Raw genomic sequence first — 13108 nt, 5'->3', positions numbered from 1 at the left:
AGTTTGAGTTTACGTTTGAAAGAATTCAAGGAGACACTGTCTTTAACATTATTAGCGAGTGAGTTCCAGAATTTAGGACCGTTGAATAGGAATGTATCTTTGGCCAGTAAAGTTCTGTGAAGTGGAATGTGAAGTTCGTCAGAGTGTCTCGTGGGGTAGTTATGATAAAATTGATTTTTAGGGAACATGGCATAAAAAATATGGGGAAGTGCATTATTATTATAACTATACATGAAGTGCCATAACTGTAGTAAATACAGGTCTTTGACTTTCAACAGTTTACTTTCTAGAAAAAGTGGGTCCGTATGAGAACGGAAACATGTACTATGAATTATACGAAGTGCTTTCTTTTGCAAAAGCAACAATTTATCTAATAAATATTGATGGGTATCACCCCAAATAAGAATCCCATAGTTAAATAAGGCAAGATTAAGGATGAGTAGAGCATTATAAATGATGTGGAGGGAATGCAAATTTCAGCCTATTAATAATACCAATATTTCGTGAAATTATTTTGGATATATTTTCAATATGATTTTCCAAGAAAGTTTACTGTCAACTGTTATTCCAAGAAATTTGGTGTAAGGTACCATTTCTAATGGGGTATTATCAAACATAATGTTCATCGGTAACTTGTCTATGGAATTACTAAATAACATGTATTTTGTTTTGTTAAGGTTCAAAGATAATTGATTGGCTCTTATCAACTCAGTAACATTAATAAGTTCAGAATTAATAACATCAACTAAAGTTTGTGGATTCTAATGAGAAAAAAATAACCGTCGAATCATCTGCAAACAAGATAAGGGATAATATTTTGGATGAATAATTTATATAAATTGTGAAAAGAAGTGGGCCCAATAAGCTACCCTAGGGGACTCCACAGTTAACATATTTCAAATTGGAGTTATGATCTTTAACAAACACGTATTGTTGTCTGTTAAGTAAGTAGCTCCTGAACCACTCCAAGGCCTTCCCTCGCACACCATAGTGAGATATTTTTTAAGTAGGATTTCATGATTAATGGTATCGAAGGCCTTGGAGTAGTCCAGGAAAATACCCACAAGGTGACTAGATTTGTCTGGAGCATTGACTACTTTGTTGACAAAATTCATCAGGGCATGAGTGGTTTTGTGCTTGTCGCGAAATCCAAATTGAACATCAGATAAAATATTATGCATTGTTAATTTTTTTTCTGTTCTGACGTATACTATTTCTTCAATTATCTTAGAAATTGTGGACAAAAAAGAAATAGATCGGTAATTACTTACATCCAACTTATCACCTTTTTTAAATAAAGGAATTACCTTGGCTATCTTTATTTGATTTGGTACTGTACCATTTTCTAAGGAAAGGTTGAATATATGCATCAGCGGGAAAACAATAGAATTTGTTACGGATTTCAAAATAAAATTATTAATTTCATCATAGCCAGGGCTTTTTTATTTTTCAAACCAGATGCGATATCAATAACTTCTTGATTATATGTTGAAGCAAAAAATATTGAATTTGGGTTAGGCGGGCCGAGAAAGTCCTAAAAACTTTTCGTCGCGGGAGGAATATCTTTTGCTAGATTTACGCCAATGGAAGAGAAATGGTTATTAAAAATATTTGAAAGGTTGTCACCGTCATCAACAATAACATTATTAAATCTAATTCTGGAAATACTTGATTTATTATTGGAAAGATTCATGGTCTGTTTTAGAACCTTCCATGTGTTTTGCATGTCGTGTTTGAGAGCCAACTGCCTCGCAAAGTAATTTTTCTTTTCAATGCGTAATATTTTAGTAAGTATATTCTTATAAGATGTGTATTTTTATTTTTGATTGTTCTGTACCTATCATTTTGAATTTATAAAATAAGTTATTTTTTCTATTAATCAAACGTAAGATAGATGGCGATATCCATGGTGACTTAGAAATCGTTTTGTATGTATTACACTTATCTTTAAGGGTATATGCAGGTCTAATTTATCATTTATTATATTCATAAAACGGTTAAAGGACGCATTAACATCTACAGAATTGTATACAACTGACCAGTCGACATTATCCAAAGAAGCACCTAGACTAGCTGTATTTTCGTGCGTACGTCTACGTCTCCATTGTTGGGAGTGTATCGGTCTAATTGGTCATCTTAATGAAAAATGAGTAAGAATCTGGAAATGGTCCGTAATGTCAGAAAGTATTATAGAAGAATCGGAGGAGGGAGAATGTTGCAGAAAATATTGTCAATAAGTGTAGCAGTTTCATTAACTACACGAGTAGGTTTAGAAATCAGAGACAAGAAGGAGGCCGAAAAAAAGTTTCAAGAAAATTTTGAGATATATTGTTGTGTTTCAATAAATCAATGTTAAAATCACCTATAAATATTACATCCTTATTAACGAGAGCTGGATTATTTGTTGTTTCGGAAAGGTAAGTTAGAAAGTCATTTGTATTTGAGTTTAATCACACTGGATAAATACAAATTCCCGAAAGATATGCCCAGCCTGGTTGGACACATAATTACCATCATGGATCACTTTTGCGTGCTTCCTACCTATATACCTATATATATATATATATATATATATATATATATATATATATATATATATATATATATATATATATATATACATATATATACATATATATGGTTGGACACATAATTACCATCATGGATCACTTTTGCGTGCTTCCTACCTATATACCTATATATATATATATATATATATATATATATATATATATATATATATATATATATATACATATATATACATATATATATACATATATATATATATATATATATATATATATATATATATATATATATATATATATATATACATATATACATATATATATATATATATATATATATATATATATAATTGTATGTTAGTGACATCTAAACGTCAATTTCTATTTATATATGACAATAATTAAAAAACGTGAATTCTGAATAATCAGTGTACATACATTTATGTAGTGCAAGTTGTTGTCATTGTTCAAAATTTATCTACCTGGAATCGAACTTCTCGTAATGAATAACGATATCTTACCGCCTTTTTAAGTAACTAATATAAGCCATTTAATCATCTCTCTCTCTTTTAGGGGAAGATCACATCGCCAACAAGAAGCCAAGTACTTAAAGATGGATTTTTTTTTCGCTTCGGGATGGAGTATTTCCTCAATAGTTCTAGAAAATGTAAATGGAGTTCAAACATTTCCCTACTGTGTACGGGAATAGCGACTTTATTAGAAATGTATGATGTTTTTAAGGACTTACCCGTGTAAATATTAAAATAACAGCCTTTGCGTGCAAACAAAATGTCAAACCATACTTCATGTAGCTGTAACTATTCATGCCGCTTCTATGAAGTGCAACTCGATGCGTATGATAGTTGATCACTCTTGCATTGCGTGTATGCAATTGTGGTTCAGCCTTATTTACAAAGGATTCTTGCGAAAATGAATAAAATAATGTTTGGAAAGAAAATCTCCCTACACTGTTAGACCGCTGTGTAAAATCGGTGGTATGTAGGAACAGTTGTGTATTTTTTTACAACCCTGCGTAATCTTACCGAAGTTGCGTAGAATACGGGTTCCGTAATCAAAAGTTTTCTTCAATAAGAGGTTACGATATCATGTCAATTCCCGCCAAGCACCCCCGTTCACAACATCAATCAACCACGTGACTTGAGACAGCCAATCATCCGTAATAAAATTTTTGCGCAAACTTTTGATATCCAAAATGGAGAGTGTCAAGGAATTGCTTTGCGAATGGGGGTTCGAGTCAGCCGTCAACAATTTTGATGGTGTGATTTTTGAAAGTATCTTAATTAAGAAAGTGTAATGTAGATTGTGAAGGATCCGAGTGGGGTCGAATGTGGAATTAAGAAAGCTTGCTTTAGTTACAGATCTAGAGAGCAGTGAGGTGTATCGATATTGCATGAGTGCGAGTGGTGCGCGTGCAATCGATTTGATACCGTTACTACAGGCACCGGTACCTTTCCTGGCCTTCTTAGTCCACAGGTGGTGGGCGATGCGAATTCAGTTCTACCTACTGCATGGTTGGACCACTCATCCAATGTACAAGGTTATGAATAACCTTGTCCTGGGGCAAAAAGTTTAATTATGTAACTCAGATCAACCGCAACTTTGCGGGTGATATCTTACGCAACTTGCAATCTATCGCAAATCTCCGTTGCAGAAAACAAGTTGCGATTGATTGCAACTTGCGTTTGATTCTGGTGTGAGAAAAAATAAAATATCTTCGTAAACGAGCCTGATATGGTCGCGCGCTGTTTCACCCGCGAAAATTTTACAGAAATCCACTGCCTGCACCGGAAATTTCTGCAAAGGTAAGACATTGAATTTCGCCCCTACTTTCTAAATTATGTCATTAATACTTTTGTAAACCATGTAATTTTAGCATTAATTGGTATTTCAAGTATAAAGATGCTAAGCATCGTTTGACCAATCAAAATGATGATGTGAGATTGCGAAATTTAATGAACATTTTTCGTCTTGGCATCGTTGAAATTCTCGCACAGACGTACGAGTGACACATGCGAAATCGTCTTCCCCGGAGTTGCGGCTGTGCTTTAGTGTGGTGACCTGTGGCGTTGCATGTGTCATGTCTAACGTTAATAATGGTGTTTGTGCGGCCCATTTAATACCGACTCCCGGTAATATTTTATTCATTGTCAGATAAAATACTAATAGTAATGTCACGTTAGAAAAATGTGAGTAAATTTAATGTTGGGTTCACATTTCAACCTGTTTGGAGAGTTTCCTGAATTCCTTGAAATAATAATGACTTAATGACAATGTAACTATTGTAAGGTACCGTACCGTAGTCTAGGTCTGAGACTCTGACGTTAGAAATATATAATTTACATGATTTAGGCCTACCTGAGACTAGAGATGCTTTCAGACCCATTTTATTTCCAAGAGCAAATGCTGATTATTCTATTCCCATTAGTTTTTTTCTTTAACCAGTCTACTGGCTGCGTGCGCAGGCGATCGAATTATTCGGCGAAGGTTTTCGGCACTACAAAACAAAAAAATATAAAAATTAAAATAGTATTCGACCCGTCGGCACTAGCTAGCGATGAAAGATGGCCCTGTCTCTCAATCTGCCCTTGTCCCATCTGATTATGGACTAGACCATTTGAGATGGGACCAAACACTGGGAATTAATCAAAGCCAGAGACTTAGCCTACATTTTACTACATAGATTTAGGCCTAGATCTAATTTAGCAATCTAAACATTTGAGATTCGCTATCAATCCTGAGTACCTGCCTAACTAGTCTAGGTTGAATACTAGTGCCATTCAGTGCAAAAGACCATCGCCGCATAATTTGATCCTCCGCGCACACAGTCGACAGATTGATAAAGAAAATACCGACAACAGATTATCCTGGAAATAACAAAGGTCTGAAATTCAGATAGATTCCCTATTTCTAAATATTTGGGGAAGATGTCCAAATATTTCAATTCTGCTGGGTTGAATACTAGTGGGCATACTAGTCTAACTTGCACTTGCTTATCAAAAAAAGGTTTACATTCACTTAGAAAAAGCCATGGGAATTAAAAATTTTCAACATGTGGGCAATTTTTTTCACATATAATCTTGCCTGGGTTTGGCCTGCATGGGTGTCGATCACAATATTCAAGTGAGGGGGGTGGCCAGTATAATCACCCCCCCCCCAAAAAAATGACAAGTTTGATCAGGTTTTTGCTGTGTACATTTTCAGTGACACAACAGAATTTCCATTTTTAGATAAAGTAAAAATGGAATGGAATTACAGATTTTCAGAAATGGAAAAGACAAGTTTTTTTAATGGAAAATCACTGTCTCTAAGAGAGGTTTGGAGATCACAATTGTTGAATCATATGGGCATCGCCATTGGTTAACCATATTTTTTTATTTTCCAATTTCTTTTTTAAACTATAGAAAGGGTTAATTTGACAAACTGGTTCTGACTTGAAAAAAATGGATGATTAAGTTTGCTTTCATTTTTTCACCATGATTTGTAATCTTTTTAAATTTTCTTCCATTGTGCAAATTCTTCCCCCCCCCCCCACTTAGATTGTCAAGACTCAAAATATTCCGGTACTTCATGTATATATGTACATGTATGAGGAATAAACTTAAAAAAATTCAACTTAAGTGTTTTTATTTCTGCATTCTATTAGTGGTACCATGATTTATTTCCAGGGGGGGGGTATTAATTTTTCTGTGGGGAATTCAGTATCAAAAATTGCAGTCTTCTCTTAATTTGATACTCCCAAAATGTATTTAAAACATCAGACTGTATAGTTTAATTGATTTACAGAAAATTGCATCATTCGTTGAAACAAAAAATTAAAATGTTTTAAAACAAAAAACATTTTTTTAAAATAAAATATGTTTTATTAGAACCCTGCTGACATATAGCTTTTATAAAATTATTGTTTTAACTAGGGTCATTTAAAAGGCAAATCAATACCCTTTAATATTTTGGAGTACTGGCTTTAAATTTCACATAAAAACTTGTCTCTGTTTATATTTTCAGGTATGAATATTCATATTTCTTGTGAAATCATAGTTTTTGATTGGTCAATGTTTCAGTCATGGATAATGTCAAAGTCTGAAAAAATCTGAAAATGCTAATTTTATCGGTTACCAACATGCAAGATGGTGGCACACATTAAGTTGGCGCTATGCACGTACGTGATTTGTTGACCGATTTTATTTTTCCCTTTTATCTGATAGAGCTGCATGAGGTTTACCAAACTTGTACACAGAATTTTGAAATTTTGACCAGAAAATTACTCATGCTAATTTAGGGGAAATTTATAAGTGTTTTTCAAAATTAACATAAAATGCTTCTTTATTTGTTGACTGATTTTGACTTTGTTTCCATGTGGTAGATGATCATGAGGTTCACCAAACTTCTACCCATTGTTGCAGATTTCACAAGTTTCAAGCCAATATAAAAATGGTAAGAATCAGTGCCATCCTCCCAATATAAATGGAATGAGGAAGGGGGGGGGTCACTGAGAAGCATTGATTCTTTAATGTAGTTTACTTTGTCAAAACATTTTTATTATGTTTCAATTGGCTTAGAAATTGGCTTAGAATGTACAAGTGATCATAATTCAAATTAATTTGTGTATCAAACTAAACTCTTAAGTGTTATGACTCCACATTAAAGCCGAACCAACCTTAAAATTTGTGTGAGATATTGAGTGAATGCATTATTATGAAATGGCATGGAAGGTAGAAGGCCAGATCTCTGTGCAATCACATCATCCTAATTGCCAGAAAATGGTTGAGAAACTTAATATTTTAATGGATCCATATTTTTCCTTGTCTAAGTTGGTACATAATTTTTTTTTTTATACAGGAAGATGAAAAGAAGGAAAGACGAAGAAATTGGCATGATGGGGAAGTGCACTGCCTGTGCCACTATGTTCAAAGGCACAAATCTGTGCTTTTTGGCAAGGCTGGCCATGCCAGCGTTCCGGTAAGAAATATCGTCCTTATTAGCTATCATCATTTTCAAAGTAAAGATTGTAACTTATTCCAAGATGGTCATAATATCTCAATGGATTTCAATTTGTAAATTATTTGTTTCTTTTACTTTTGGGCTCAGTAACTCAAAGGTTTGCAATTAATTGCAACAATAAAAGAAGCGCACCGTTTGGTTCCCGATCAGTATTTTAAACAGCGGGCATGCAATGATGATCTTGCTTGGTCATTGGTATTTAGCGATTGATTGCTAACCTTCGTGTTAAGAAGCCCTGGATGTTAAACCTATGAGACCTGAAACAACTCTGTTTAAATTGAGAATTATAATGTATTTGAATTAAAGAAAAAATCAGCTTGATTTCTGTGAATTCTGTTTTATGTTAAAATAAAAAAAAATTCTTGGGAATATATCATGTATTTGTCATTTTTTTATTCATCCATCAAATGTAGTTTGTGGTATTACCTTTTTTTTTGGGGGGGGGGGCGTCACACTATACCAATCTTCTACATGTAAATATTGTACATGGCTTTGTCCTCAGATTTGCGAGCATGGGTCTTACATGTAGCCTTGAATTAGATACAAATATGCCAGAATAGAGGTACATTCGTCAATTCAAAAGTTCATTAATCCGAATCTGTAATATGGTTCGTTGTCCAAAAACGCAATAAGATTTGTTCTTTAGGTTTGTTGGACAAAAAATGCAATAAGGTTTGTTAATCCAAAGATTTGTTAGTCTGAAAATGAAATACAGTTGTTAATCCAGAATTAAAATTAAAATGAATATTTTTTTCATGTTCAGGTGGAGAAAAGAAAAAAAAAGTACTGGAAAAAGGCAACGGCAGTACTTAGGGCCAATGGCTACCAGAGGGAGGAGGAGGAGGTCGTCCGGAAGTGGGCCGACCTCAAGCAAAGAGCCTTAAAATATAAGGCCAAGCGAAACATGACAGGTAATGAGCATGATCAATCGGTTAAGGGTTAACACCTTGTTGAATTTTTTTCATAGATTTTTCTGTAAAAATTGCTTTCAATTAATCTTTGGTATCTCAAGTTTCAAAAACTTTAGTTTTATGAAGATTGATGAGTTTGAAAGTACCGGAATAAACCAATTTGTTCACGAGGATGCTGTTGCGTCTCAACACGGACAGACATTTCTACTCAAATTAAGTTCACTCTAGTTTTATTGTTTTCAAAGTAACTCCTATTTTAGTTGGATGTTCTTGCACTCCGAACATTAATCCATCGTCAAACATAAACTAACAAAAATAAATTCTTGAGTGAAATATTGTTTTATTGATGGAGGGATGCTACGCTCAAAGGAGTTTGCAAATTATTGTGGTGTGTTTACTGGTTGGCATAAATATTTAAATGCTAATATTTTAAAGACCTTCTTTCGTCAGACAATTTTCTTATATGTGATTTATTTTTTATCCTTGGAAAAAAAACCAAAATTTCAATTTCATCAAGGTAATGAGCAATTAATAATGGATTTCAGTTTGAGATTTAAACTGACTGTTATATTTATTGCTACTAATGCTCTTGCTGTGAGATATTGATGACTTCATTTTTTTGTGTATTGAAAAAAAAAACAGGTGGGGGCAGCCTTGAAGTCCGGCCCACGTTAGAGGCTGTTCTGGAGGTTCTCGCAAGAGAAACGGTGCAGGGGTAGTCGGGTCCTCCGACGAAGCAGGCTTTAGCTCGTCCCAAGTAGGAAACTTTTTCAATTTTGATTTTGAAACTGATTTTACTAAATTATGCTCCACTGCAATTACTTGGAATTTTGCTGTCCATGTTTTGGAAATATGTAAAAGAAATTGCTCAAAGAACACTTTCTGTTATTAATTCCTCATTCATATCAAGCAAAACACGTCAACTTTTCTGTAAAGTTTCAATGTTGTGAGTTAAAATTTCTGTCTTACGACATTAGATGCATTTGAAAAAAATAATTTAGCGACAGAATAAAATTGATTACTTGTGCATGATATTGTTTAAAGGAGAAAAAAAACCTGGGAACAAGTTCACTTGTGTGAAAACAGAAAAACCAAAGAAACAATCCAATGAAAGAGAGAAAAATTGAACAAATAATGTTATGACCATCTTCCCATTGCAATGCGACTGTTTTTTTAAGTTGTACAGCTCCCCCATCACTTGTTTACATATTTTTTACTGAAATTTCTACTTTTATCAAGCCTGTTCATAAATCAGGTATTTTTCTTTTTCTTTTTTTCCCTTCAGAGGAGGGCATGTTATAGGGGTTCCATTAGGGGCAAAGAATGTGTACTTTCATAACAATGAGCAAAAAAAAGATATTTTGGAGTACATTTACAAGGGGGGGGGGTGTAGAATGATTTGTGGCATCACAAATTTTGGTGATTTTGCCAGTGGGACCTCCATAGCATTAATGATTTCGACATTAAAATTCTCCTTTCTTATTGCTGTTCCAATTGTTCTCTAACTTTCTTTGATCTTATAATTTGATTGCTCCTTTTTCATACAACATGTAAAAGCAAACTATGGTTTCATTCTTCTTTAAAGTTAGATGTAACCATTGTTCTTTTGATCCTTTGATCCTTTTCATTTTTACATTTCCTTTGTCATCTCCTATATCCATCTCATCTCCACCATTTCTACCCATTGTACACATACATTTCCTCATTTATCATGCAATGATGTATACTTGCATTACTTTGCTAGGATTTTCATGAGAGTCAAATAAGAACAAATAGAAATCATTGATTTGTGGTATTAAGTCAGTACTGTGAAGTTAAAATTACTTCATTTTATTGTTAAACCACAATATTAAGTTCATTGAGATAATACAAATGCTTATGTGTCAAAATATTTAATCATCATTCAAACTAAATGCAAAACAATAAATGCACTCTACTATTATGTTGATAGCAATTGTTCAACCATAATGATAAGTGCTGTATTCTGACAATTAAATCCATATTCCTATTCACGGAAATAATGTCTCTATTTGCTGAAGATGTTAAAACTGCCACTCCATGACTTCTAAATTGAGTGGTCTAAGTTAAACCAGGGTTTGAAATAAAACTTAAAGATAGATGAAAATTCACTTAAAATAAGGTAGAAGTTGATTTTGCACTTAGACTGCTATCTAATAGTCTTGTAATCAATTAACAGGTTTTTTTTATTCATGCATTTAATCAAATGACAATGTTCATTTCTGCTTAGGACACAATAGATGGAGACAATGAGGCTTGCCTGCTGTTCAGCAGCATGGCTGCAGGAGCGTGTTCACGCACCCCTGATCCTGTCAAGACAACCTCCACTGTCGTCAACACAACCTCCACTGTCGTCAACACCGCCACCGCTGCTGTCAACACCTCCACTGCTGCCACAACCACTACCACAAGTGCAATAGCAGCTGCAACCATCTCCACCACCAAGACCCGTCAAAGAAAACTTTGCTCAACTGACCAGCTTGTGGAGCTGGAGGAGAGGATTCGACTGCTTGAGAAACAAGTTTCCCTCTCTGCAGAGCGAAACTTGTTTCTCAGTAGAATTGCAAATGCCTTAGAGGCCATTGAAAAAATGGCATTCAGTCATTGGGAATGATTGAATTTTAAGGCATTTGCAATGTGTATTTCATGTGATGTCCACCTTGGTAACAACAAGCTGAAACTTCAGCTTGTTGGTATCAAGATGGACTTTTCATGAATATACTCTACATGAAAGAAACCATACTCTGTTGATGATTGTTTTTTAATTTGTTTATCTCTTATGTCCTTTGCCTAATATTTTCTAGTAACCTTTAAAAAAATCCTAGTTATTCCACAGTGCACATATTGAGAGAAAAAAATTTGGTACACAAAATATCGATGGCCGATGAGAGAGGCATATTAACCATTGGATAGGGCATGAATATGGCATTTTATTGATTTAAGCTGTGTTGATTCCACAAAAAATACATAATATTGGAGATACATGTTCATGTTTCTAAAAAAAAATTATTGCAAACCAACAATTTAGAGATATTTCAGCTTTTGGTTCATGACCTGCTTCTCACTTCACTGTGGATGCTATTTTTGCCCAAACTAGTTACATTCACTCTGAATGTAGTAACAAGGAGACATTGTCTTCTGCGATTCATGTACAAGTATGGTTTTCTTCACCTTGAATCTTCTCCTTCAATATATAAATGACATCCATGTAAATTGAAAGGCCAAGCCTATTACAACAAAAAGTACATTTAAGCACGATACTGAAAGTTTGTTCACAATTAGATGGAACATAGGAAAGTTACTACATTTATTTATAATTTCAAAGTGCGGTAATATGCAATTCGTCTTCAGAATAGAAATGATAAAGTCACTGCTACTACCATCAACAGCAACTTCCAGAATAAAAAAAAATGTATATTATTTTAATGTTCAGGTGGAAAATGAAAGAAGTAGTACTGGAGGAATGCAACTTCTGTTTTGAAGGTAAATAGGTTTCAGAGGAAGGAGGATATTATAAGGAAGAGGCTGACCTTAACAAACCGTTTGAATGTGATTTTGATGGAATTTTCAGTATCATAAATGCTTGATTTGTTTTTTAGTAAACTTTTTTCAGAGTGGACTTGGCCTTTACTAAACATAACAATTTGCTTTTCAAAATGTTTTTTAAACCGATTGTTCCTGACAATAAAATCAACCTTACCAAAGGTGTGTTTCATTCCTAACAATTATCGCAAACAACACTTCTTTTCAACTTGGTATTGTATTTGAACAGAAATGTGTACAGGTACAGAGTTGAAATTCTGCTGCATTTGCTAGAAAAGTTTGCATGAAAGTAAAATCAAACTTAACAAAGAAAGAGATCCATTATAAAGGATACTTATTCTACAGAGCATACATTCCTTTAAAAAAAAGGGAACAAGAGTTTTTTGGCCATGGAAAAAAGACAACTTGAATAACTAATACATAATTACATTGATGTACATGTAAATTCAATGTAGATTAAAAGTCTAAAAACCTTCAAGGTAGTGTTTTTTAATGGTATAAAAATCCAGCAGTACCAGCACATCAATAGTGTATTGATGCTCACCCTGTTTCAACAATTCAATGTTGATAATTATCAACACTTGCTGAGGATGAGATTTGACATGAAAGGGAATTTTAACTCAAACAATCACTTTGAAAAATGCGTTAGATTGTGTAAAGAATAAAAAAAATCGTTCCCTTTCTCGAGACACTTGATTGTTAAACACAATGGTAGATTCCCTTGCATTCTTGTATATGAAAATAATAACATGACAACTCAGTATGTTTTATATATTATGTTAATGTCTTGTCATAATACGAACCTTTTAAAATGCTCAGTATGTTTTATATACAGTAGTATATGAATGTCTTGCCATAGTTGGAACATTATTTAAAATTGTGTTCTTAAAATCTTCACCACAAAAACAGAGTGTGTGCCATTTTGATGCATATTGAACATGCATTTCAAAAGTACAAGGATTCTTTACTTGGCTTTTACAAAATGAAGTGTTTACTGTGTTATAGCAAATCACAGTTTCATCTAGTGGACAGTAAATATTAATTCATAATGGAAGAGCATCAGTGTATATAATTTGAAAACTTATG

General features: G+C 33.6%; 1 protein-coding gene across 1 annotated transcript; it reads left to right on the top strand.

Moving 5' to 3' along the window:
- Positions 1-4278: 4278 nt before the first annotated feature.
- On the top strand, positions 4279-10822 carry LOC121405891. Its single transcript, XM_041596887.1, has 6 exons — positions 4279-4354; positions 6913-6983; positions 7389-7508; positions 8314-8461; positions 9104-9218; positions 10710-10822. Exons 2-5 carry the CDS (start codon positions 6981-6983, stop codon positions 9178-9180), a joined length of 348 nt encoding a protein of 115 aa, XP_041452821.1. The 5' UTR covers positions 4279-4354; positions 6913-6980; the 3' UTR covers positions 9181-9218; positions 10710-10822.
- The last annotated feature ends 2286 nt before the right edge of the window (positions 10823-13108 follow it).

Source organism: Lytechinus variegatus, chromosome 1, assembly GCF_018143015.1.
Source record: "Lytechinus variegatus isolate NC3 chromosome 1, Lvar_3.0, whole genome shotgun sequence".
Lineage (NCBI taxonomy): Eukaryota > Metazoa > Echinodermata > Echinoidea > Temnopleuroida > Toxopneustidae > Lytechinus > Lytechinus variegatus.
This window is presented reverse-complemented; position numbering and strand designations above follow the sequence as displayed.

Coding starts and splice junctions, on each gene's coding strand:
- LOC121405891 (XM_041596887.1), top strand. Junction 7,509..8,313: donor CTGGCCATGCCAGCGTTCCG/GTAAGAAATATC, acceptor TTTCATGTTCAG/GTGGAGAAAAGAAAAAAAAA. Junction 8,462..9,103: donor GGCCAAGCGAAACATGACAG/GTAATGAGCATG, acceptor AAAAAAAAACAG/GTGGGGGCAGCCTTGAAGTC.